Source organism: Macaca mulatta, chromosome 6 (genome assembly GCF_049350105.2).
Source record: "Macaca mulatta isolate MMU2019108-1 chromosome 6, T2T-MMU8v2.0, whole genome shotgun sequence".
NCBI lineage: Eukaryota > Metazoa > Chordata > Mammalia > Primates > Cercopithecidae > Macaca > Macaca mulatta.
This window is the reverse complement of record NC_133411.1, coordinates 2,610,292-2,632,883: the sequence shown is the minus strand read 5'-3', so window position 1 is coordinate 2,632,883 and position 22,592 is coordinate 2,610,292. Positions and strand designations below refer to the sequence as shown.

General features: G+C 56.7%; 1 protein-coding gene across 8 annotated transcripts in view; it reads left to right on the top strand.

Annotated features, from left to right (window-relative positions):
• LPCAT1 (lysophosphatidylcholine acyltransferase 1) overlaps positions 1–22,592 on the top strand; it is a 61,812-nt gene that overhangs the window by 3,739 nt on the left and 35,481 nt on the right. For all 8 annotated transcript variants that reach the window (XR_013418253.1, XR_013418252.1, XM_001097638.5 and 5 more), the window contains exon 2: positions 17,957–18,099. Coding sequence is in view for 6 of the 8 variants with exons in the window: in XM_001097638.5 (XP_001097638.2) it covers positions 17,957–18,099 (143 nt within the window). In the remaining 2 variants the exon portion in view is untranslated. The remainder of the gene's footprint in view (positions 1–17,956; positions 18,100–22,592) is intronic.

Genomic DNA, 22,592 nt, shown 5'->3' with positions numbered 1-22,592 from the left:
CTGTCCCTTGGGGAGGGTGGAGAAGGCCAGGGCTGGACAGGGCCTGTTCCCTCCCTGGATGCCACAGAGGCCTTGGAGACGGTGCCAGGCCCATGGCCCCCAGCTGCCTTCTGATGACCTGGGTGTGATGGTGCCAACTGTTCTGGCCCAGTAGAGGCCCATGTATCATTTTCCCGTATCCTCACCTCTGGTCAGTGTCATCCTTCGCCCCAGGAAGCACAGGTGAGGACACAGAAGCCCAGGTGCTATGCCGTCTCCCAGGCAGGGAGGGCAGCATGGGCTGTCTTAGCGTGGATGCCTGCCCTGACCTCACAAGGAGCCCGACCTTAGGAAACTGGCTTTTTTTCTCAAAGTCATCGAGAGCGTTCCTGTAATCCTGTCTAATTTGCTGAATGATGCACTCATGAAACAGTTGTGGTTAACTTTGCAGAATGGGAAAGGGGATTCGAAATTGGAAAAGACTTTACTCTTCATTTTTTATAGTATTCTGTCCTAAAACTTGGATTTCTAATATGAGTATGTGTATGAGAATATGTGTGTACACACACGCATACACACATACATGTGAGTGCATACACACGCATATACATGCAAGTGTACACAGACATCCACATAAGCATACCCACATACACACAAACGCACACACATAGTTTCGTTTTACAGCTGACAGCAAAGCACCATCAGTTTCACACGGAAGCCCATGATCGTGGCCCAAAGCTCGTCTTAAATGGATCCTGTCTTTGCACTCCTGTTTCATCGTGAGAAAGAGTCCTTTATCTTTATATTGTCAGCACTCATCTGTGCCAACTTTTATTTTTTTATTTTTTTTTTTTTGAGACGGAGTCTCGCTCTGTCACCCAGGCTGGAGTGCAGTGGCGCGATCTCGGCTCACTGCAAGCTCCTCCTCCCGGGTTCACGCCATTCTCCTGCCTCAGCCTCCCGAGTAGCTGGGACTACAGGCGCCCACAACCGCGCCCGGCTAATTTTTTGTATTTTTAGTAGAGACGGGGTTTCACCGTGGTCTCGATCTCCTGACCTTGTGATCCGCCCGCCTCGGCCTCCCAAAGTGCTGGGATTACAGGCGTGAGCCACCGCGCCCGGCTGTGCCAACTTTTAAAACTCTGCAGCTTCTGGATCTGTTTCAGGACGCGAGGCTGGCGTGAGACATGGAGGTGCTTTCTTCCACGTGAGGCTGGCGTGAGCCACGGGAGGTGCTTTCTTCCACGCGAGGCTGGCGTGAGCCACGGGAGGTGCTTTCTTCCACGCGAGGCTGGCGTGAGCCACGGGAGGTGCTTTCTTCCACGCGAGGCTGGTGTGAGCCACGGGAGGTGCTTTCTTCCACGCGAGGCTGGCGTGAGCCACGGGAGGTGCTTTCTTCCACGCGAGGCTGGCGTGAGCCACGGGAGGTGCTTCCACGCGAGGCTGGCATGAGCCACGGGAGGTGCTTTCTTCCACGCGAGGCTGGCATGAGCCACGGGAGGTGCTTTCTTCCACGCGAGGCTGGCGTGAGCCATGGGAGGTGCTTTCTTCCCCCACGCATGTGCCCTGCTCTGCGCACTTCCTGCAGGCACGGTTCCCTTCTCAGACAAGTGAGGTGGCACCTTCCCATTCCCAGACAGGAGATGACACCCAGGGCGCCTGCTTTGCTGCCTGTGGTCGTGGCTCCGGAACTCTAAAGGAGCACATGTTTTTATACATTTCACAATGATGCTGGCCTCTTGCCTGGAGCCGGCCCCCTGTCATCGTCGGCGCTGGGGGCCCGCTCCTTCCTCGCACTGGAACACGGGGCCACGTGGGTTCTGCTCCTATCTCTGCTTGCTGTTCACAGCTGTGGTCGGTGCTGGCCGCAGCAGGTGCATTTTAAGTTTTTACTATGCCAGGGACAAAAAACCTGGGGTAAGACATCAGCTCTGTCTTATATTTTTCTCTTTTTTTGCAGCTGTGTTTTTTTTTTTTCCCGCTTTAAACCACGCATTGCCTTTTCTCTGGAAGGTGTCCAGCCAGTCACCCAGCCCAAGCCCTTCATCCCATGCATGGGGCCACAGCGCATCCCCCGCCCTGTGGGACCCAGGTTCAGGAGTGGGTAGGCTTGAGAGAGGCTGTAGGGCTGTGCTCTGAGTGGGGTGGGAACCCTGAGGCGTCCGTCAGCCCCGCGGTTCACTTGTGCGTTAGTCCGTGTGAGCCGTCACCAAACTTTGCAAACGCTTCCTCTCTGATGTCCAGTTTCTTTAATAATAGGCGGCAGGCGGCCCACAACTGCGTTCAGAGTGTTCCGGATGCAGCTCTCTTGAGCCCTCCAACCTCGTCCCCTCGTCCCCTGTGTGGGGAGGCACTGGCAGGGGTGGAGGCTCCTGTCTGGGAACAGCGGCCTTTTCCAAACCTTGATTTTACTCTTGAATTTCACACGTCCCCACTGTTCCTATATGAACTGTAGTCTGTAGAAAATGTCAAGCTGCGATCACGACTTGCTTCCATTTCATTTAAATCATTTCTTCCTAACATTGGTATTTTTTTGCAGTTGAATTATTTGTTTCTCGTATAAAAATGTTAGGATTTTGTGCCTGAAAAAGTGGCCACTCAGGAGACCTGCTGCAGGAACCGGGTGTGGGACTCGACTACCACACTTGCTGGGTGTCTGGCCCATGCCCGGTGCCTCCTGTGCCCGCACCCAGGCAGTGGAGAACGTGGCTCCCTCTCACCGCTCTTGTCTAAGACAGCGCCCTGGGCTGTGCTGCTTGGGCATGATTGGTTGGGAGTGTCCAAGCTAGGCTTCCACGAGGTCACCCGTCTTGCTAAGCCATGTCCCTGCCTCTGACACAGAGACCGCAGGAGGAGCCCTTCTGACCTTCCTCTTCCTGTTTCCAGGGCCCTCATCCCCACGCGGCCCATGACAAAAGTACCATGGTTCTCAGAATGGCCAGGGGCCACCACCATCGCCTCCGAGTCCTGTGGTCCTCCTGTGGGTGCTGGGGCCCATGACAAAAGCACCATGGTTCTCAGAATGGCCGGGGCCACCACCATCCCCTCCGAGTCCTGTGGGCCTCCTGTGGGTGCTGGGGCATGCTTACCATTCCCAGTTACTGTTTCCAGCATTGCCAGTGTAAACCTTCAGTCTAGGTGTAAATCATTTTGAAAATGAGCCCGGGAAAAAAGCATGATGCTAGGCTTGTGTTTGGAAATAACACTATTTTCTAATGTGATCAGTGTTTGTCCCTCTGAAACCCACGTCCTTCTGCAACCCTGAGGGATACTTGTTGTATTAAAACCAGCGCATCCCTGGCTTCTCAGCCGTGTTCCAGCAGCGTGAGCTTAGTGTGTTAAAGGTGAGGGCTATTCTTGAACTTATACCACAGTCAGCTCCCAGCTTCCCTCTGTGCGGTCTTTCCTCTGCTTGGTTGGTGGCCCTCCAACCTCGTCCCCTGTCCCCTCGTCCCCTGTGTGGGGAGGCACTGCCGGGATGGGGCTGGTACCTGGGGACAGCAACCTTTTCCAAACCTTGATTTTACTCTTGAATTTCACACTTCCCTCTTAGAGCCAGAGGAGTGAGTTATTTCCTCTTAAAAGAAGGTATTTGCCACATACAAGCTTTAAAAAAAAAAAAAAAAGGAAAGAAAGAAAACAGTCTCCCAGTTCTAAATGTTTTTAAATCCTTGGGGTAGAACCAAGGCTGGGCCAAGGTACTGGAGGGCCAGGGCCCTGGAGCCGGGGAGGGCTGGTGTCCAAGCACAGACAGCGGGGATGCCACCAGGCTGGGCAGGCGTGGATCGGACATGGCATGCCTGGGCTCCTTAGGGTGGAGTCCCTTTGCTCTCCTAGGCTACCCCGCTGGGGTCAGATCCACCTTTCTGCGGCAGCAAGTCATTGCCCCCATCAGGGCAGGGTCATGGTCACCTCTGTGCCATGTGAGTCATCACTGTGACATCCTCATGGGTCCCGTGCCTCCACCAAGCTCAGCACATCCCAGACTAGACCCGACCTGTCCCTGTGCCAGGTTGTCTTTGCCCAGTCAGTGGCCCCTGGACCACGTGGCGCCCGTGCCTGTGGGGAGGTCTCTGTAAAGAGTGGGCTCTCCTCTCCCTCACCTTAGAGCGATCCGGGTCATTTCTGCCTCTCCCACAACTGCCACCGGGCAGTGGCCTCCGGCCCCCAGCAGCCCTCCCGCTCTGTCCAGAGCTGCACATCAGGCTGGTCACCTCTGTCCCTCCCTGCACTCAGAGGAATGGACATACTTGCCAGGGCCTACTCCCCTGCCCACTCCCGTTCTACCCGCTGGCCAGCACCAGGGTTCAGCCTTGCCACACAGACATTACTGGTGGACCAGGGGCTCCCTGCAGCTGGGGGGAGCAGGATGTCCTGGGTGGAGGGTCTCCCACAGCCGGGGACAGGGCCAGGATGTGCTTGGTGGGCTCCCTGGAGATGGTGGCACAGACCCAGAATTGTGGGGACAGAGGCACTCCTGCAACTCGGGGAAGTGGGGGTGAACCAGGATGTTCCATGGGGGCCCCCTGTATCTGCCTGTAGTGTGGGGCAGGGTGTACAGGGCAGGCCGGGGGCTCCTGCAGCTAAGGGGGCGGGACTTGGGCCAGGATGTTCTGGGCGGGCGGCACTGGGAGGTGGGGGAGGGTCCCAGTATCTGTAGATAGTGCAGGGCAGGGTATACAGGGCAGGCCAGGGGGTTGGGCCAAGATGTTCTGGGGGGTCCCTGTATCTGCAGGTCGTGTGGGGCAGGGTGTACAGGGCAGGCTGGGGGCTCCTGCAGCTTTTGCGGGCTTGGGCCAGGATGTGCTGGGGGGGCTCCCCATATCTGTGGGCAGTTCAGAGTACGATGGGCCAGGCACACTGGGGACTCTTGCAGCAGGATCCCCTGATACAGGATGTGTTGGGGGTGGGGCTCCCACCACAGGGGGCTTGGGAGGTGCTCTCCACGAGGGCCTCATTACAGGCAGAAAGCATCAGGGCTATCTGGAGATGTTTGTTAAACAAATGTGAGCAGCTAGAAATGCCTCGGATCTTGAATTTCAGGATTCTTTTTACTCAGACCATGCGGGAGATCCGGGGAGATTGGCGTTTCCCTGGGCCACAGCTCCTGAGGGTCTGTCTCAGGGCCTGGGCTGAATGGGAAGTGTGCTGCCTTGGGGAAGGGTCCCCTGAGGGAGGTGCAGTTCTGAGGTATGTGTGACGGTCCTGTTTTGGCTGGACATGGAAGGCGGGGTCCTGGCGGAGCACGCAGGTGGACCTTTTTGTTGGAATGGTCCCAGGAGCCTGCTTCTCCTGAGCCCCCCACGATATGTCACTATCTGCAGCACCCCCATGGTCCCCAGCCCCCGAGGTCCTCGGATACCAACAGAGCGAAATGCTGCTGCAAACCTCAGCCTGGCCGTGTTGTAAGATCCTTTCCCAACCTCGGAATTAAAATGTGCAAAATGTGCACCTTGGGAGTCAGGGTGTGGGCCTTTGGTTCACCTTACCACCTGTGGGCCCCGTCTGGACTTTGAGTCCCCCAGTGTGGAGCAGACCCCCAGTGTCCTGGGACACAGGCTGGGGCTCAGGAATGACCTGTTGAAGGAACAGTACTTAAGAAATAGGCTGCCTTTCACAGCGAGTGCTTGGCATGGCTCTGCTTTGTGAAGCTGTGAGACCCGTGCACCTGCGATGGCCCCTCGTGCTGCTGTGGCTGCAGTGCTGGCATTTTGACCCTGTTGTTTTTGGATATCGCTCAATGGGCAGATGAGGCTGGGCCCTCCCTGTGCCTGGCCTGTGCCAGGCTCCTTGTCCTCAGCATCTCCTGTGCTTCTCCTCCCCTTGGCCTCGAGGACAAAGCTGGTACCTCCCAGGAGGGCCCTGGCATCTCCAGCCTCTCCCCAGCTGCTGGTGGTGGGGGTCCTGCTCTTGGGCTGCCCTTCTGGCCCCGTTCTCATTGGAGCTTCTCTACTGCTCCTGGGGCTCCCGCCTCCAGGGCCCGTTTCTGCACGTGGGAGCTTGATACCTTGAAAGCTGCCTTCCAAGGAAATGTAATCACAGGTGTCCTGCCCCACGGGTGAGAGCCTGTGGAAATAGGTCAAGTGTAACTGAGTCCCTGCAGCCTCCAAATAGGAATCTGCAGCCAGTTTCTGCTTTTGGAGCTTAGCCTGTTCCCACAGTGGAACGTGTGCAGCCCGGAAGCTTACACCTCTCAGAGTTTCTGCTCTTTCCTCCTGTGTTCTTCTTGCGAGCAGCTGCTGTGAGCCAGGCCCTGCAGGAGCTGAGTCCTCGGGGTGACCAGGCAGCGATGGAAGGGCCTCCCAGCCTGCAGCCTGGATTGTGGTGGAATCTCACCTCTAGAGTGTGGGGCTGCAGGTTGGACATGGGGGACCTCATATGTAGGGACCAGAGGGACAGAACTCTGGCTGGGAGTCCCAAAAACTTCAGGGAAGGGGGATTTGTGCAGAGCTTTGCGGGTGAGGAGGCATGAGGACTGTCCAGGAGAGCATGTGGGCAGGACCGGGAGGCCAGCCTGGGGACCAGAGGAGCGGCTCCGGCACCTGCCTGCCATCGGTCATCTTGAAGCAGGAACTGGGGCATCGGCTGTGATGCCCACATAACCACCCTGCCTGGGCCCTTCCTCCATGGGACTCTGCACTCTCTACTCCTGATTTCTTAGCTGAGCTTGCACCCCCACCCCACGCCCTTTTCCCACAGGCCCACACCTGGACGCCTGCGCGTGCCGTCTGAGCCAGGCGGTGCTGCGGTCTCTGTCGGTCTCGTTCTCCCTGTACCTGGACACCGTTTGTCCAGAGTGCACGTCGCAGGTGCTCAGGAAGTGTCTGCAGAATGAGTAAACGTGTTTTCTTTCACACACCTTTTTACTGGTTACTTACCAACAGCACCAGGGCGTGAGCACTGTGCCCTGTGCTGGCATCATGGGTGTGTGCCAGGGCTTCAGGGAGCCCTTAGTCCAGACAGCAGAGCCCCCTGATGGGAGGAAGACTCCAGGCGAAGGCGTGGGCCATACGTAGCTGGTGCCAGCGGTCCCGGGACCTTCCCTGTATCCCGGAAGCTGGCTCGCAGGGGAGCTGGTTGGGTGTTGATGGGGGTTCTCCAGTCACAGGGTGTCATGGTTTAGGGCATGACCAAGACCAGACTGGCTTTGATCCCATTCAACACTGCAGCATCCTCGTAAGACGCCCATGGACTGGAGTGGGTTGAAAATGGTAAATAGAGTGGTCTAGGGGAACCGCTGTGCTGTGGGACTGCAGGACCGATTTGCAAATTCAGAGGGAATCACTGAACACACTGTCATCTCGCAGGCGAGAGCCTCGGGTAGGCGACGTGCCGAGGATTCTGGTGAGGACGGTGGAGTAGAGATGACAGCGGCAGGAGGCGGTGTGGCTGGTTGAGGCTTTGAAAGGAAAAATAGTTCAGTTTTAGAAAAGCTATATTTAATTTTAGATTTGAGTGGGAGAGCGAAGAAGAAACAGCTTTATAAATAGCAGTCAGCATGGGTTCTGGGGGAGAGGGGTTCCTGCGGGGAGGCGCAGATCCTCCTGTAGTCACACGGGGTGGGGGTGAAAAGCTCCAGAGTGCGACCTCACCGAAATTTAAGATCAAGGAGACAATGGGTGTTCACAGGGGTGAGAAAAAGAAAAGAAACCCAACATAAATTTGGCAAAAGATGTATATACATTTATACAAATGAGCAAATGACGCAAACAGAAACGGGAATACCCGCTAAACATTAAATATTCCTCCCGATGAAACTGTCCCCGTGATGTGGCCTGCGCTCCTGGCAGCCCTTCCCGCCTCCTGCAGGTCTCACCTGGGGTCTGCAGCGCCTGGGGTGTGGGCCGTACCTGCAAAGCTAAGAGCGGTTGTGTGTGGAGAGAGAGCCCACAGCAGTGGTTCGCGATGCCAGTTTCTCACGTTTCGCGTCTGCGTTCGGCGTCGTAACTATGAGAATTGATTGTGGGCGTGACCGCTGATTCCGTATTTGAATGCAGCGTTTGGTTTGGACCAGAAGGCACGTTACATGAATAAAGGTGTTTTGGTGACTGGGGAGACAGAAGAGGAGGGCGTTTCCTGCTCGGGGTGTGTCTGTGGGTGCTGGACGGGAGTGGGTGATTCCTGAAGCTCCCGCCAGCTCTCAGGTGCCGAGGGCGGGCTGGTGGTGGTTGCTGGTGGAAGTGCCAGCTCCGTCCGACGGGAGGCCTCAGAGAACTGCTGTGCTTTCAAAAGTTGTTCTTTCTCTAAAAGGAGAAAGCAAAGTAAAATTAGACGTACCTTTTTCCTCCTGCCCGTGTCGGGGGTGGCCCTAGGATCTGAAGTGCTCCCAGGTGGGTCTGCTGAAAGTCTGTGAAGGCTGCGTGGGGCCTCACACTGCCCAGAGTCCTTCGCTCGTTCCCGGTTTTTGGGCGTTGTGTCTCATCTAAATCAGGCTACAAATAGCTTGCTTTCTATTAATTCCTAAGTAACAATAAGAGCAACCAAGATTGCTCCCTGAGTAGTGGGTCCTGCCCACCCCCACCAGCCTCGAGGTCTTCCAGTTTCTGCCTCTCGCCTCTTTAATCTGCTTCGGGAAGCCTGTGCCCCTGTCCTCAGGGCCTCTTGGGAGGATCTGGAGATGACTGAGGCCAGGCCCCCGGGGTGGCCTTCAAGGACTGCACAGCCCCAGAAGCTGCCGTTCCCTTCGCTTCCTGAGGAGCCCTGGTCTCCCCAGTGGGACTGCACTGTTCTCCAGCTGCCCTGCCGGATAGGGGTCGATGAAGCTTTGGGCCCCCTCTCCCCTGCAGGAGAGCCAGCCGTCCTTAGTGGTCCCAGTTGCAGAAGGCTAGGAAGCTGTCTGAGGGAGTGGGTGCTGGGTTCATTTTGCAGGGGGTACCAACAGGAGTTGGTGAGAGAGAAAGTGGGCCGTAGGAATGGCGGTGCCTTGAGAAGGGAAGGCTGGAGTGGGCCCGGGTAGGGCTGGGTTTGGGACATCGGCTGGTGGGATGGTAGGTTGCCTGCGGGCCCTGCACACTGGAGGGGGCTGAGTAGCAGCTTGAGGACATCAATGTGATGGTATTGGCCACCGCCCAAGGGCATGAGAGTGCACAGAGCGGAGGGGGTCCCGGGCCTGTGGATCCCCTGCCACTTACCCACCTCCCCCAGGGCGGCCCCTGACTCCAGCCACCCTGCAGCTGTGGCTTGTGTGCTGACCTGCCGGCCACCTGGGAAGGCTGCCCTGCTGTCCCCCTCTGGCCTCAGGTTCCCCACTTGTACAAGGCTCCCACAGTGGGTGGGTGTTTTTGCTCTCTGGGGTTGGACAGGCTCCTGGGGCACACGGCCGCATCCCCTGGCAGGATTTTCTCTGCCTTTCCCTTGGCAAGTGAGGTGACCTTCTGGGTGACGTGCAGGAAGTGAAGTGTGGCCTGGCCTTCCCCATCTCTACATCTCGCTCAGCAAATTCTAGCGTGTCGTGTGCACTCCGTTCTGGGTGTGGAGTTAACTGGTTTGGGGGCTGGCTATTAATGTGTTGTATTGTTCCTTAAACCGCGTCTTTGGGTCTCACCGGCCTTTCCTTCTGTTCGGCACTGTCCATGATCAGCTCTGGCTGGCTGCCACCCACTGCTCTGGGTTTCTGGACTGGGCACAGGCTGGGGCCTCCGGGCCTCTGGTGCGTCCCCTCAGCATCTGAGGGTGGCCACGATAACGATGACTCTGTGCCCTGGGCCGCATTGTGCTCTGGCCTGCAGTGTCCTCAGGGGTTGGGGGAGCCCACAGGTCAGGGCACCTGCTAGTTCTGGAGGCCGGCTCAGCGGGCACTGGGCCTGGCAGCCCCTCACTGTGCTGTGCCTCTCCCCACCCAGGCCCCGCTTAATGCGTGACTTCACTGCCCAGTCACGCACTTCTGCGTGTTCCTCTGGGACTGGGAGCCTCGAAGATACTTGGGTTGCCATTGAACGTTGACCCAGTGGCACAAGGCACCAGCCCTGTGCTGCTTCTGACCAACTCAACCACCTCGGGATCCATCCCTGGTGCCCTGTGTGGCTCGGAGCTTCTCCCTCGACTGGCTCGAGGTGCTTGTTGCACAGGTGACCCCCGACTCACCTGTCCCCCATGGCACCCTGGGTAGCATCCTGCCCTGTTGCCACTAGTGATGAAATCCACAGCCTGGGGCCGCCTTCCCGATTGCCCAGCCCGTGTGCTCAGCTCCTGGGATGCCTGCTGCCGGCCTCGGCGAGGGCCTCCCTCCCCTCCAGCCCCTCTGAGGCACCTTGCTCTGAGCGGCACAGGTCGTACCTGGGCTCTCGGTGGAAAACCCACCAGAGAGAGGCGCCCCAAGAGGCGGTCTCCTGCTGAGCCCGGACACCACCAGCGTGGTGCCCTGGACGGGTCATGACAGGAGGCTGGTGCCCGCCCTCCACACACCTGCTCTCCTCCTCTTTTGAGCCGATGGAATTTCTCAAAGGAGGGGGATGCAGAGCCCTCTCGGACATAGGAGTGCCTCCCAGGGCTCCCCGGAAGGGCGGGCGCTCCCCATCTGTCCAGCCCAGCGCAGGTTAATTTGGCAGCGAGGTGTTTTACCAGAATCTTTGTTTCACCTTCCCCAGAGCCCACCTTTCCAGTTCCCACTGAGCACCTCCCTCCTTCCCCGGCTGTGGAGCACCTGGACTCCCAGGTCGTGTGCTGTGGGATAAGGGCATCAGCCCTGACCCGTAGGGCTCCCAGGAGCAGCCTGCAGCCCCCATCCCCGTGCCTCCCCTCCCTTCTGCTTCACTCTAGAGGAACGTCTTTCCTCCGCGTCTCTGGGTCTGTGCTTTTCAGTGCCCTCCGGAGATGGGGTAGACTGAACACTCCCCCTGTGAACACAGTCTCCCTCTGTTTCTATGGACAAATCGAAAGCGTCTGAGAAGCAAAGACGGCCCAGGATGTGGCTGTGGCAGCAGCCCCTGGACAGCAGGCGCCCGTGTGTGCTGGCGCTCGCCCTCTCACCGTGGGAGGAGTGAACGTACTTTTGTGGATTTGCAAGTGCACTGTCACATATCCTGTGGAGTCGGGATAATTTTTTCTCCAGAATTAAAGCAGCAGTGTCGGGATGCACCTTCAGGAGGGAGGATTCCTGTGAGCTGCCTCCACTGCGCTAACCGTAGAGCTAGGGAGTGGCTGGCACTGAGCATCTGCCGCGGCCGCCTGTGCGGGGTGATGCAGCCCCGCGTCCTTCGAGTCTCCGGGCCCCGTCCTTCGGGCAGCCTCCCCTCCACCCCGCCTTGTTGCAGGTGCATTGGAGCCCCTCGCTGACTGGGGCACTGCAGTGTGACATCCCCAACACGCGGGTTCGGAGGGGCTGCAGCATCACTGCGCCTGGTGCGCCTCACCAGCTCCCCTGCCGGGCACCACGATGGTGTGAGTGCGCCTGGTGCGCCTCACCAGCTCCCCTGCCGGGCACCACGATGGTGTGAGTGCGCCTGGTGCGCCTCACCAGCTCCCCTGCCGGGCACCACGATGGTGTGAGTGCACACGAGAGGGACCACATGTTCTCTGGAGACCTTCGTGTCTTTGGGTTCAGCACTGATTGTGAAACGCTGGGCGATGCTGGGGCCTGGGGCTGCTTTTGGCCCTGGTGGCCTTGGCAGAGACGAGGGAGGGGTTTGCCAGCTGCCTGACATCAGAGAGCCTGGGCCTGGGCATTGTGACCACCGGTGCCTTCACTCAGAGACTTCCAGAGAGTTCCAGGCCAACATTAGGATGGCCTTGTTTACATTTAAACCAAGAGTCATCACTTTTATACTTTTTGTCATGGGAAATCTCAAACATAGGTCAAATGTCTTTCTCAGCTCAGGCTTCCCTAATAAAAATGCCTCAGATGGGGCTTAAACCACAGATATTGTTCTCTCACCATCCTGGAGGCTGGAGTCCGAGATGGAGGCACAGCAGGGCTGGTTCCTTCTGAGGCCTCTCCTGGGCTTGCAGACGGCGCCTTCTCCCTGCGTCCTCACAGGGCCGTCCCTCCGTGGGTGTCTGTGTCCTCATCTCCTCTTATAAGGACACCAGGCAGATTGGCTCAGGGCCCCCAGATGACCTCAGTCCACCTTCATCACCTTTGTAAAGGCCCCATCTCCAGATACAGTCACGCTCTGGAGCCCTGGGGGTCAGAACATCAACAGGAATTGGGGAAGGGGACCAAAATTCAACCCAGAACACCAAAGCAGTGATAATACGGTGGGCCTGGGACCTGCCCCCAGCCTGGAGAATGACGGTGTGTGGTCACGTGCACTCCCACTGTGCCTGCCCTGCTTGGTGCGGCTGCTGTCACAAAGGACCACAGACGAGGTGGCTCCTAAACAGCAGACATGGATTTCTCACCCTTCTGGAGGCTGAAGTCCAAGATGCCGGCAGATTCGGTGTCTGCCAAGGGCCCCCTCCAGGTCAATAGATGGCACCTCTGTGTCCCCACAAGGTGGAGGGGTGAGCGAGCTGCCTCGGGCCGCTGGTGCGTGTGGATCATGAGGGTCCTCCAGCTCCTCCTTGTTTGCTGCAATGGATTTGGGCTGTGTTTTGTGGAGTTTTGTGTGTTGTGGAGTTGTGTGTGTTGTGGAGTTGTGTGTTTTGTGGAGTTTTGTGTGTTGTGGAGTTGTGTGTGTTGTGGAGTTGTGTGTTTTGTGGAGTTTTGTGTTTTGTGGAGTTGTGTGTTTTGTGGAGTCCTGTGTTTTGTGGAGTTCTCTGCATTTTCTGATTGATTGCATCTCCTTGTTTTCATTGGGGTTTTCTGGAAGCTGGTGGTTGCATCTAGACCCAGAGAGGGTCAGTTCCCACCGGTCTGCTGTGCTGCTCCTGCACCAGGCTCGGTTGGCTGCTGCTGCACCCCTGCCACGTGAGTGTGTGTGAGCTGGGTAGGCCTCGAGCCAGCCCTCAGGACATGAGCCTCTGCCAGCTTCCTTGATTTGGGCTGCACCATGCTCCTGGAACTGCAGGCGTGAGCCCCCGCGCCAGCTTCCCTGATGTGGGCTGCGCCGTGCTGTCCCATCTTCCTTTCTGCATTTCCCACCCGTGACCTGGAGTAAGCCTGGCTGAGGACCCCCGGGCCTTCTGCTGGGAAGTGGTATTTAGTGGCCGCAGTCTGCACCAAAGCTCTCCATGCATGTGGGCAGGTCACTGCTTGGATGCCCTGGTCTATCGTAGCCAACTTTCAAATAGTTCAGACTTCAGACAAAGTTCTTCATAGGATTATGCTATAAACCCTCATTTATGGCTCACACACAGGATGACCATATTGCTTCCTCCAACTGGCATTTCTCAGGTTAATCAGGGTCCTATGGTGACAGCCGGTTCACAGCCATCAGCAGCTTGTCTTAGGAGGGCCAGGTTGCAGGTCTCTGCATCTGCAGGCGTCCACAGTGTCCTCCCCAGTTAGCTGCCGCGCGGAGGCCTGACTTGTGGTGACCCGGAGTGTGGTCCATCTTCTCCTCTCTGAGTCCCTCCGCCTCCCCGCATCCAGCCTCTGGCCACACTGCCTGGAGGCTGCTCCGGCTCCCCACGGCTGCCCGCCTTGGTCATGAGACAGCCTGCTTATCCCTGTCCGTGACTTGCAGTGATGTCTTGGGCCGCACGCTGCCCCTGCTGCCTCTGGTGAAGGTGCCAAGGGAGCTTCTGTGGGAGCCTCTGAGCCAGGGTGCTGGCCCTTGCTTAGGTAAGGAGAACTCTGCCCTCTCTGCCATGTGTCCCTGTGGCTTCAGGTCTGAAAACGCACGCCTGCTCTCTGTGGACACTGCAGAGCTGCCTTGGGAAGGAATGGCTGTGCCCAGTGCCTCCACTTTAGTGACCTGAGTCTCCAGCGACGCTGCCTGGGAGACCGCACGGCCAGGCCCGTTTCCTTAGAGGGCCATTGTTCTGGGAGTTTCAGGTCTAGCCAGGATTTTCTAAGAATTTCGTTGCCTACCCAGCACCTCCCTTGGCCACCCCTGCCGGTGCTGAGGGCTTGGCTGCCGCAGCTGCCCCAGCCAGCTTCTCTCTCTCAGCTCTGCCATTCTGGCATCTCCCGGGGGGGCCAGAGTCCATCCAGACCCATCTGCACTAGGGCGTGGGAGCATGAGGAATGGAAGGATCCCAATGGGTGGGCCTGAGACTGGATGCAGGGGTGAGGCCTGTGGAGGAGGGTGGGCAGAAGGTGCAGGGGCATAGAAGCTTCTGGAAGGAGCCACAGCAGTCTCCCAAGCCCTGTTCTCCTTGGCGAGGGCTCTGGGCTCCTGTGGGCGGGCCGAGCCTGGCAGAGAAAGAGCGCACAGGCCCAGAGCTGGGTGAAGTGAAGACAGAGCGGTGGAGATGCCTGGGCTCTTCACTAGGAGCACTGCTCCTCCTCCTACCTGGGGCTCCCAGAGGCCCCCTCTCCAAGCAGTTTTCATGGCACTGCAGAGCAGAGCCACGCCCTCCCCATCTCCTGGAGGCCTGGGGAGCTCCTCCCTGGCCGTGTTCCCGCTCCACCCTCCACTCATCAGCCCTGTTTGCCGAGGGTCAGCGATTGCAATTGTGGCCCACAGGCCCCTCTCCTTGCTGCCACTAAGCTCAGAAGCGCAGGCTGCATTCCCTGATGCACCATGAGCAGGCGCAAGGATGCATGGGCTGAGGGTCACATGGTCACGCCGTCTTCTGGGACGCCAACAGGAATAGGTGCACTGACGGGTGGGGAGGGTCACCTGGTCAGGTATTCTTTCCCATGCAGGAAGGAGCCAGCACAGAGGGTCACTTGTTCACGCATTCTTCCCCGTGCACTGAGGAGCAGGTGCAGGGATGCATGGACGTGTGGGGTGAGGGTCAGGTGGTCATGCAGTCTAACCCGTGCAGGAAGGAGCAGGTGCAGGGATGCGTAAGTTGAGGCTTGGGTGGTCGCCCTGTCTCCCCTATGTGCGCAGGAGCAGGCGCAGGGGTGCATGGGCCTAGGGTCACGTGGTCGCACAGTGTGTCCCCCCACTGGGTGGCCCAGCAAACCCCACGTGCTAAGGAACCAGCAGCTTGACTACCCTAGATGCAGGCAGGGCCTCCCCACCCAGGGCTCATTCATGCCCCGTGTTGTTTGGGGATGGGCACTGCTCCCCCAGCCCCAGAGCCTTTTCCAGTGGGGGTCCCGTATGGAATGGCCTGGCCGGCAGTGCTGTTTCAGGAACGCCAGAGGTGGAGTGAAGCAGGCTGTGGGATTACAGATGTGAGCCACCATGCCCGGCCCAGCTGTCGGCTTTAACAGCAGAGCCAGGCTTGTGTACCCCGGAGTGGCCTCTTCCCAGCCAGTGGCCCTGGAGCCCCAGGACCAGGCGGGCTGAAGGCCGAGGCTACGGTCTCCTCCACTGTGCTCTCCTCCACTGCAACAAAATATGAAACAGTACCAGTAGATGGGAATGGATGAAATATTTAAAACTAAATTTTACAAATAAAGGGAAAGGCTGCCCCTTAGATTTGTGGGATTAAATCGAGGTGGTCCTTAGGGGAAGCTGTGATCTAAATGTGAATATCAGGAAATAAGGTGTTTCTGAAAATAACGACGTGGGCTTTTCCCTCAAAAAGTTGAAAAGAACATTTGACTAAATTCAAAGCAGAAGAAAGAGGAACTCATAAGAGCCAAAATTAATATGATTAGGTCACAACAGAGAGAATGAACAAATCTGAAATGGTTCTGTAAGCAGATTGATAAAATAGAAAAGTATCTGGCGACGTGGGTTTGGAAGTTTTGGCAGGCACAGATAACGTTAGAAATGAAACCAGAGAGTAGCCTTGGTGTAAACTCAAGGAGAGTGTGGTGGGCAACTTGACTTCATTATCTTAAAGGCAGCTGGGGGGAGACCTTGGTAGTGGGAGGGGAAAATATGCCAGAAGCTTCCAGGAAGAGATTTCCTCATTGACAAAAATAGTGAGGTCAAGCCAAGGAAAAAGAGGGGCTTTTAGGCAGTAGTGTTGGAAACAGTGAGGCAGTGGTCAGGAGCTGCCGGCAGGCATGGCCGCACGCTGGTTTCGTAGAGCGACCGCATGAGGAAGCTGCCGGGAGGAAGTGACAGGCGCGGCTTACTCAACAGGTGGTGACAGTCCCAAGCACCTGTTACCCAACAGACCTAGCAATTCCTTTTAAAAAACAATCCTCACAGGTAGCGGCACAGTACTGAAGCTGGCTTTTAGTGTTAGAGAGACTGTGGCCGTGAGGCATCACAGTGGCGGATTAAAGTGGGAAACAGCACGTGGCTGCCCCCACAGGTGCAGGAAAGACCCTCTGATAACGCTCAGCACCCACTCACGATTTAAAGCAAGACAAAGCTCGTGGAGGACGAGGCCTGGGAAGGTTTCTTGGCAGTAAAGAACGTTTGCTGAACACCAGTAACATAACATGACGTGGAACAGTGACAGGCGTCCCCAGTGGCGGGGTAACAGGTTTGTGGTTGCTTGGCGCAGCGAGGGCCATGCTGAAACGGGGGCCCCCGGAAGCGGGGGAAGGAGAGGCACATTCGAGGTCGCCACCTCTCGCAAACCAAACATCGTCTAGATCTGCGTACCCGACAGGCTGACCTGACCGCTGGACCCTGACAGGGTGGAGACACGGGTGGCGTGAAGCCGTGAGAGTGAAATGCACACTGCACATCCAAGACAGCGTGAGAAAATGCAAACTAGCCAGTAGCAACTTCTATGTTGAGTACGTGTTGAAATGATATTTCAGATATATCGGGCAAAATGAACTATATATTAAATTGTCATTCCCTTTAAATGTGGCCCCTTGAAAATTTAAAATGACGCATGTGGCCGGCATGTTTCTCTTGGACTATGTTGGGTCTCTGTTGAGAACCCAAAAGAATCTAGGGACAAACCAAGGAAACAGAGTGGGAGCGCTCCCATGACAGGCATCAGAAATTAGGGATGGCTTCTGCTTGGGAGCCGACTGCAGTCTGTGTCTCCTGGGTCTTTTCTGTCTCTGTACACAAAACCTGCACCTCAGGACTGGTGTTTCCCCTCACCCAAAGCCTCCCGCCCCTCTGCATGGAGTCCTGCCCGCCGCCCAGAGGGACCTCCATCCTCAGACCCTGGGCTGCCTGGGATCCTGCAGCCTTGGCCTGCCCTGGCGTGGGGGCCTGCCCTAGGCATGGGGGGCCTTCCTGAGCCCCCATATTGACCTGCACCCCTGCCCTCCTGCCAGTCCACTCTCCTGCGCCGGGTCTTCCATTGGCTGGAAAGTCACAGCTTCATTCTGCCGCCTTCTCTGTGGTCCGAGGTCCAACCTTGGACCAGCTACCTCCCCACGTCACCAACACTGCCTAGGGTGGCGTGTGCATTCTCATGCCCACATAAACGATTTCAGGGGAAACTGCTGAGTGAGGCCTGGGGGGCTGGGGGCTGTGTCCTGGGGGGCGGAGCTGCCTGGGAATGTGTCCCGTGGGTCAGAGTGGCCCTTGAATTTGCAGGAGAAGCTCCACTGTGTTGTTCCCAAGCCACTCGCTTGGCGGCTCCAGTAAGGAGGTAGGAAGCCGGCAGTGGGCGTGGAGCGTGTCAGTCAGCACTGGTCGGTGTCCACAGCCATGGTGAGGGCTGGTCAGCATCAGCACCAGCCAGCCTTGGTCAGTGCCGGTCAGTGCCAGTCACTGTTGGTCAGCCTTGGTCAGGGCTGGTCAGCACCAGTCAGCCTTGGTCAGTCTTGGTCAGCGCTGGTCAGCACCAGTCAGCCTTGGTCAGCTGGTCAGCCTTGGTCAGCGCTGGTCAGTGTTGGTTAGCCTTGGTCAGCACTGGTCAGCACCGGTCAGCCTTGGTCAGTGCTGGTCAGTGTTGGTTAGCCTTGGTCAGCACTGGTCAGCACCGGTCAGCCTTTGTCAGCCTTAGTCAGTGCTGGTCAGCCTTGGTCAGCTGTGTGCCAGCTGTAGCCCCTCCCCAGTTCTCCACTCTGCGGGGCGTGCTGTCCCCCTGGGCTGACCTCCGCCGGGTGGGGAGCTGCCTGGTGTCCCACATAGATTCTCTGGATAACGCCCCCCTCTGTCCGCAGGTGGCCCTCATGACACTGACGCTCTTCCCGGTCCGCCTCCTGGTTGCCGCTGCCATGATGCTGCTGGCCTGGCCCCTCGCACTTGTCGCATCCCTGGGCTCTGCGGAGAAGGAACCCGAGCAGCCCCTGGCCCTGTGGAGGAAGTAAGTTGAGCATGTGCTGTGCTCTCCTTGTGGGGGGGTCACGCGGCCAAACAGTGGGAACCCATTCTCCCAGTGGGGTTGTCTCTCCACCCTAGCCCATCCGTCCTTCCCTTCCGAGCCCAGCATCCACCAGGGCTGCCACCTCCCAGTGGGGACTCGGCCACCTCCCTGCTGCCTCCTTTTTCCACGCCTCCGCCACAGTCCTGCTCTGAGGCTTCATTTTCCAGTGCTCTGCAGGACGTGTGGCCACTGTTTCAATCCCTGAGCACAGAGATCCCCCTACACCGTGGCCTTCTCTGCTCCGGAACCTGCCGGGGCTCCCTGTTGCTGATGGAAGTCAGGCTTCTGGACACCCTCTCCTGGCTTTGTGACTCCAGCCCCCTTACCCCTCCCACCTCAGGCCCTCAGCTCTGGCCCTGTCCATAGTGGCCTCCCCCAGACCCTCAGGCTGTGAGTGGACGACCTCTTGGGCTGCACTGACAGGGTGCCACAGTGACATAGGCCTCCTGCCTAGGGAGGTCCCCACCGGAGTGGCCCCCATGCAGAGGCAGCTGGACCTGATACGGTTGCTGTGGGCCCGGGAGGGGCCGTCTTCCAGGTGTAAGCGCAGCAGCAATGAGGGGAACGGCTGCTCGGGGAGCAGGTGGCCGCCGTGACATCTCCTGCCAACCTGGTCTTATTAAAAGTGGGCTAAGTGGGAACAGGTTGCCGCATCATAAAGGTTCAGTGACTTGACATCAGAATCACCATTTCTGGCCAGGCTTGGAAAAGCAGAAACTGCTCCCCAGGGCCAGCAACTGGCAGGAGCCAGGCCCCAGCCCTGCCTTTGGACAGGAGGCCCGGGCCCTCCCCACCCTCTGAGCCTGCATGTCAGCCAACACTGGCCTGGCCTGCTGCCTGCTGGCACCGCCCCTCCAGGGCCGTCTTCTCCTTGCTTTGTGGACCTAAACTCTTCCTGCTTTTAAGCACAGAATATAAATAAAGCACAGCTATCCGATGAGGAGTACATCTAAACTAAAGATCCAAAACAGACCACAAAAAATTAAACTAAATCACAATATTTTCTTGTTTCATTTAAATTCCTGAAAGTATCTGCCATTAGCAAATGAAAATGTTGAGATATCATAAATATTTTGATAAATATTTTCAGTGTCTTAGAAGTTATCACTCATGTCCTATAACCACAGCTCTGACAACCCTTCCATGTGTTGTTAACGTCTCTCATCGTCCTGAAGGGGCTCCCAAAATCTTTTATTCAGAAAGAGGATTATTAGTAGTTAACGGGAGGCTGCTGCCTGACTGTAAATAAAGTTTTACCAGAGCACGGGCACGCCCACTCGCCTGCGTGATGTTCAGGCTGCATTGGTGGGGAGCCGGGCCAGGTGGTTGGGACAGAGGCCGTGTGGCCGTAGAGCCTAATGCATTCACTGCCTGGCCGCCGACAGGTGTAGTGGACATGCCCAGGCCCCTCCTTTCTCTGGAAAGTGTCTGATCTGTGAGCTGTATGTACACCAAAGTGTTCATGGCCAAGAGGCTGACGGGAGCTGACATCTGCCTGAGCTTCGGTTCTCCTCGATACCCAGGGCCACACTCAGACACGCAGTTAGGTGCAGGGGAAAGACGGCCACTTAGGGTCCCGGGTTTGCCGCCCCGTTGCGTGCAGACATGGTGCAGTCGTAGTTGAGGGCAGCCTGGGCGCTGGGGTCCCCTCACTCCGGGCCCTGCTGAGCGGGTGGACGTTGAGCAGCTCGCTGGGTGGTGGTAACCTGGGGCAACCTGGGTTCTTTAGGGTGATGGGATTATCACTGGCTTTGGTTCTTCATTTTGCCTTTCTAGATTTTTAAAATTCTGTTTGAAGAATATGCTTTATCTTGAGGTTTGTTTTTGAAATGTTTTAACCATAAGATAGGAATTGGGTATCAAATATATAACCAAGCAAAATAGATCAAGGCCATATCAAAGTCAGGCTTTGAGTTTTGCTGAGTTGAGAAGCCACAGCTAGGAAGTGGGGGTTCTGTGGTGTTAAGCTGCAGGTGACCTGGCTGAGTGTGCTGCTGTGGGTCGCAGTGGCTTCATGGTGCTTTCCTGGCACCCTTTCTCTTTACCCCTGTGTCCTTGTTGGGCTGAGCTCCCCGCCTCCTCTGTTCTATCTCGGGAGGCAGCAGCCCAGTGCAAGCACAGGCTCCACTTTTCAAAAATAGACGGCTTGGGGCAATTTTCCATTTCCCCGTGCTAACCCTGGTGGCTTTTCTTATCTATGAATAATTGACTTGGCTTCATCAGGCGGTAAATGGACCACGACAGACTCTTATTCTAGCAGCTGTCCTTCAGAGACGCTTTCCTGTGTACATCTCATGCACACGTACAGCGTACCATGACAGTGACACGCTGGGATTCCTGTCACCTCTGCTTCATGAGATCTTTGGGCATCTGGGTCTGTGGAGACTCACTGTATATCATTCTGTGTATGTGTGCAGAGAGGGTGTATGTGAGAGTGCACACGTGTGTGTATGTGTGTACATATGTGCATGTCAGTGTGCATACGTGTGTATGTGCATGCACGAGAGTAGGTACATGTGCATAGGTGTGTGGTTGCATGTGTGTATGAGAGCAGCCGGTGCAAGTATGCGTGTGTATGAGAGTGTGTATATGTGTGTGCTGTGTACATGTGTGTATTGCATGTGTGTACATGTGAGTGCATATATATGTGTGTATGGATGGATGTCTATGTATCGTGCACATGTACGTGTATGATGGCATGTACGTGTGTATGAGTGTTGTGACTGTGTACGTGTGTGTATGTGTGTATATGTGCAGCGTACCTGTGTACAGGTGTCCACATATGCATGTGTGTACATATGTGTATGAGAGTATATGTGTGTACATATGTATGAGTGTGTGTGCATGTGTGTATGAGTATATATGAGAGCGATGTGTGCGTATGTGTGTGAGTGTGTGCCTGTGTGTGTGCAGGTGAACGTGTGTGCATGTCAGAGAGTATGCACGGATGCTCGTGGGCACTCAAGCTGCCCGTGCTGCCTGGCATTGAATCCCACCCCTGGAGCTCCTGGCGTCTCCTTCAGCAGCACCGATGAAAGCTCTTTGGTGCACAGTCCTGGGCTTGGCTTGGTGCTTGAAGGGAAACAGAGAACAAACCCTGAATTCTGAACTCCCCAAAGGGAAACCTAGTCACAAAAGCACCGTAGTTAGGGACGCAGGGGATCAGGAGAAAGCTGGATTTGAAGTAGCAGATTCAGAGTGTACCGCTGAATAATAATTACGTAGTCGGTGGGGACTTCAGTTGGCTCACGTTATGCTCTGCTCTGCAGTTTTGAATAGATTGATGTTGAATTAAAGCATTTTTGCTGAATGTAAGTTAGTGTCATTCAAACCTTCCTAAAATAAAAATCTTAGGCTTTCAGTGAAAGAATGACACAGTTTTGCGAAAGGCACTATTTTAAGTTACTTTCAAAACACACAGTGTTGTAAAACCCGTAGCATCGTTTTGCAAAACCCGACCATCTGGGGCTGGATCCTTGACCGCTGGCCAAGTCCTGAGCTGGGCCAGGCCCTCCAGGGGCTGTCCCTTGGCTGACTGGACGGTTCAGATGATGGTGCCCTTTCCTGAATGCTCTGTGTGGGAATGTCCGTTCCCAAGTTTGGGGATGCCATCCCCGTGATGACTCTAGGTACTCCGCGTACGTCGGCCTGGAGGTTGGAGCTTGAACTTGAGCATCGATCCACTTTATCTAGTCTCCCAGAAGCCAGCAGCTCCTGCCACCTGTGTCGCAGCCTGGGACTGCCCCTCCACACCTGCAGCCCAACACAGCTCCCCCACCAACTGCCCAGGGGCTGTCCCTGACCCAGCTAGGCCGGTCCACATGCAGCACCAGACTTGGCTCCTTGAGGCCCTGCCAGATGTGGCCCCAGGGCCCCTTCCCTTGCCCTGCCCTACCGGCACCGTAGCCAGCAGTCAGGCTGTGTACCTGCGTACAGGTCCTCTCCAGGGCCCTCTCCGCCTCTTGCCTCCGGTCGCAGCAGAACATTTGGAACCTGCAGAGCCGTGGCCTGGGCATGCCCCTCACGCTTGGCTGTGTGGGCCTCCCCCGCCCACCTCCACACGCCAGCTGGGTTGAGGGGATGAAGGCCTCAGCGGCCTTTCTCCTTTTTCCCCTGCATGTTCTGGAGATTTCCTCCTCCTCATTTCCCAGGCTTTCCGGTGAGTTGCTTGTCTCCCCAGTGAGAGTCTTGGTTTCTGAGAGTGTTTTCTTGTTCCTTGATGCCCCTCAGAACCCCCGTTCTTCCTGACTCTCTTCGCGATGGTGGATGTTTTGCACCCCTCTTCTGATGCCCACCCTTTCTGTCTCCTTGGGGTCAGGCCTCTGCTTCTCTGCCATGCAGCCGCTCTGCTCACACGTCTCAGGATTCTTGGGTGTCGTCTGTGTGAGGACGGTAGGACCGAGTGGATTTCCCGGGGGTGCTGATGGAGATCC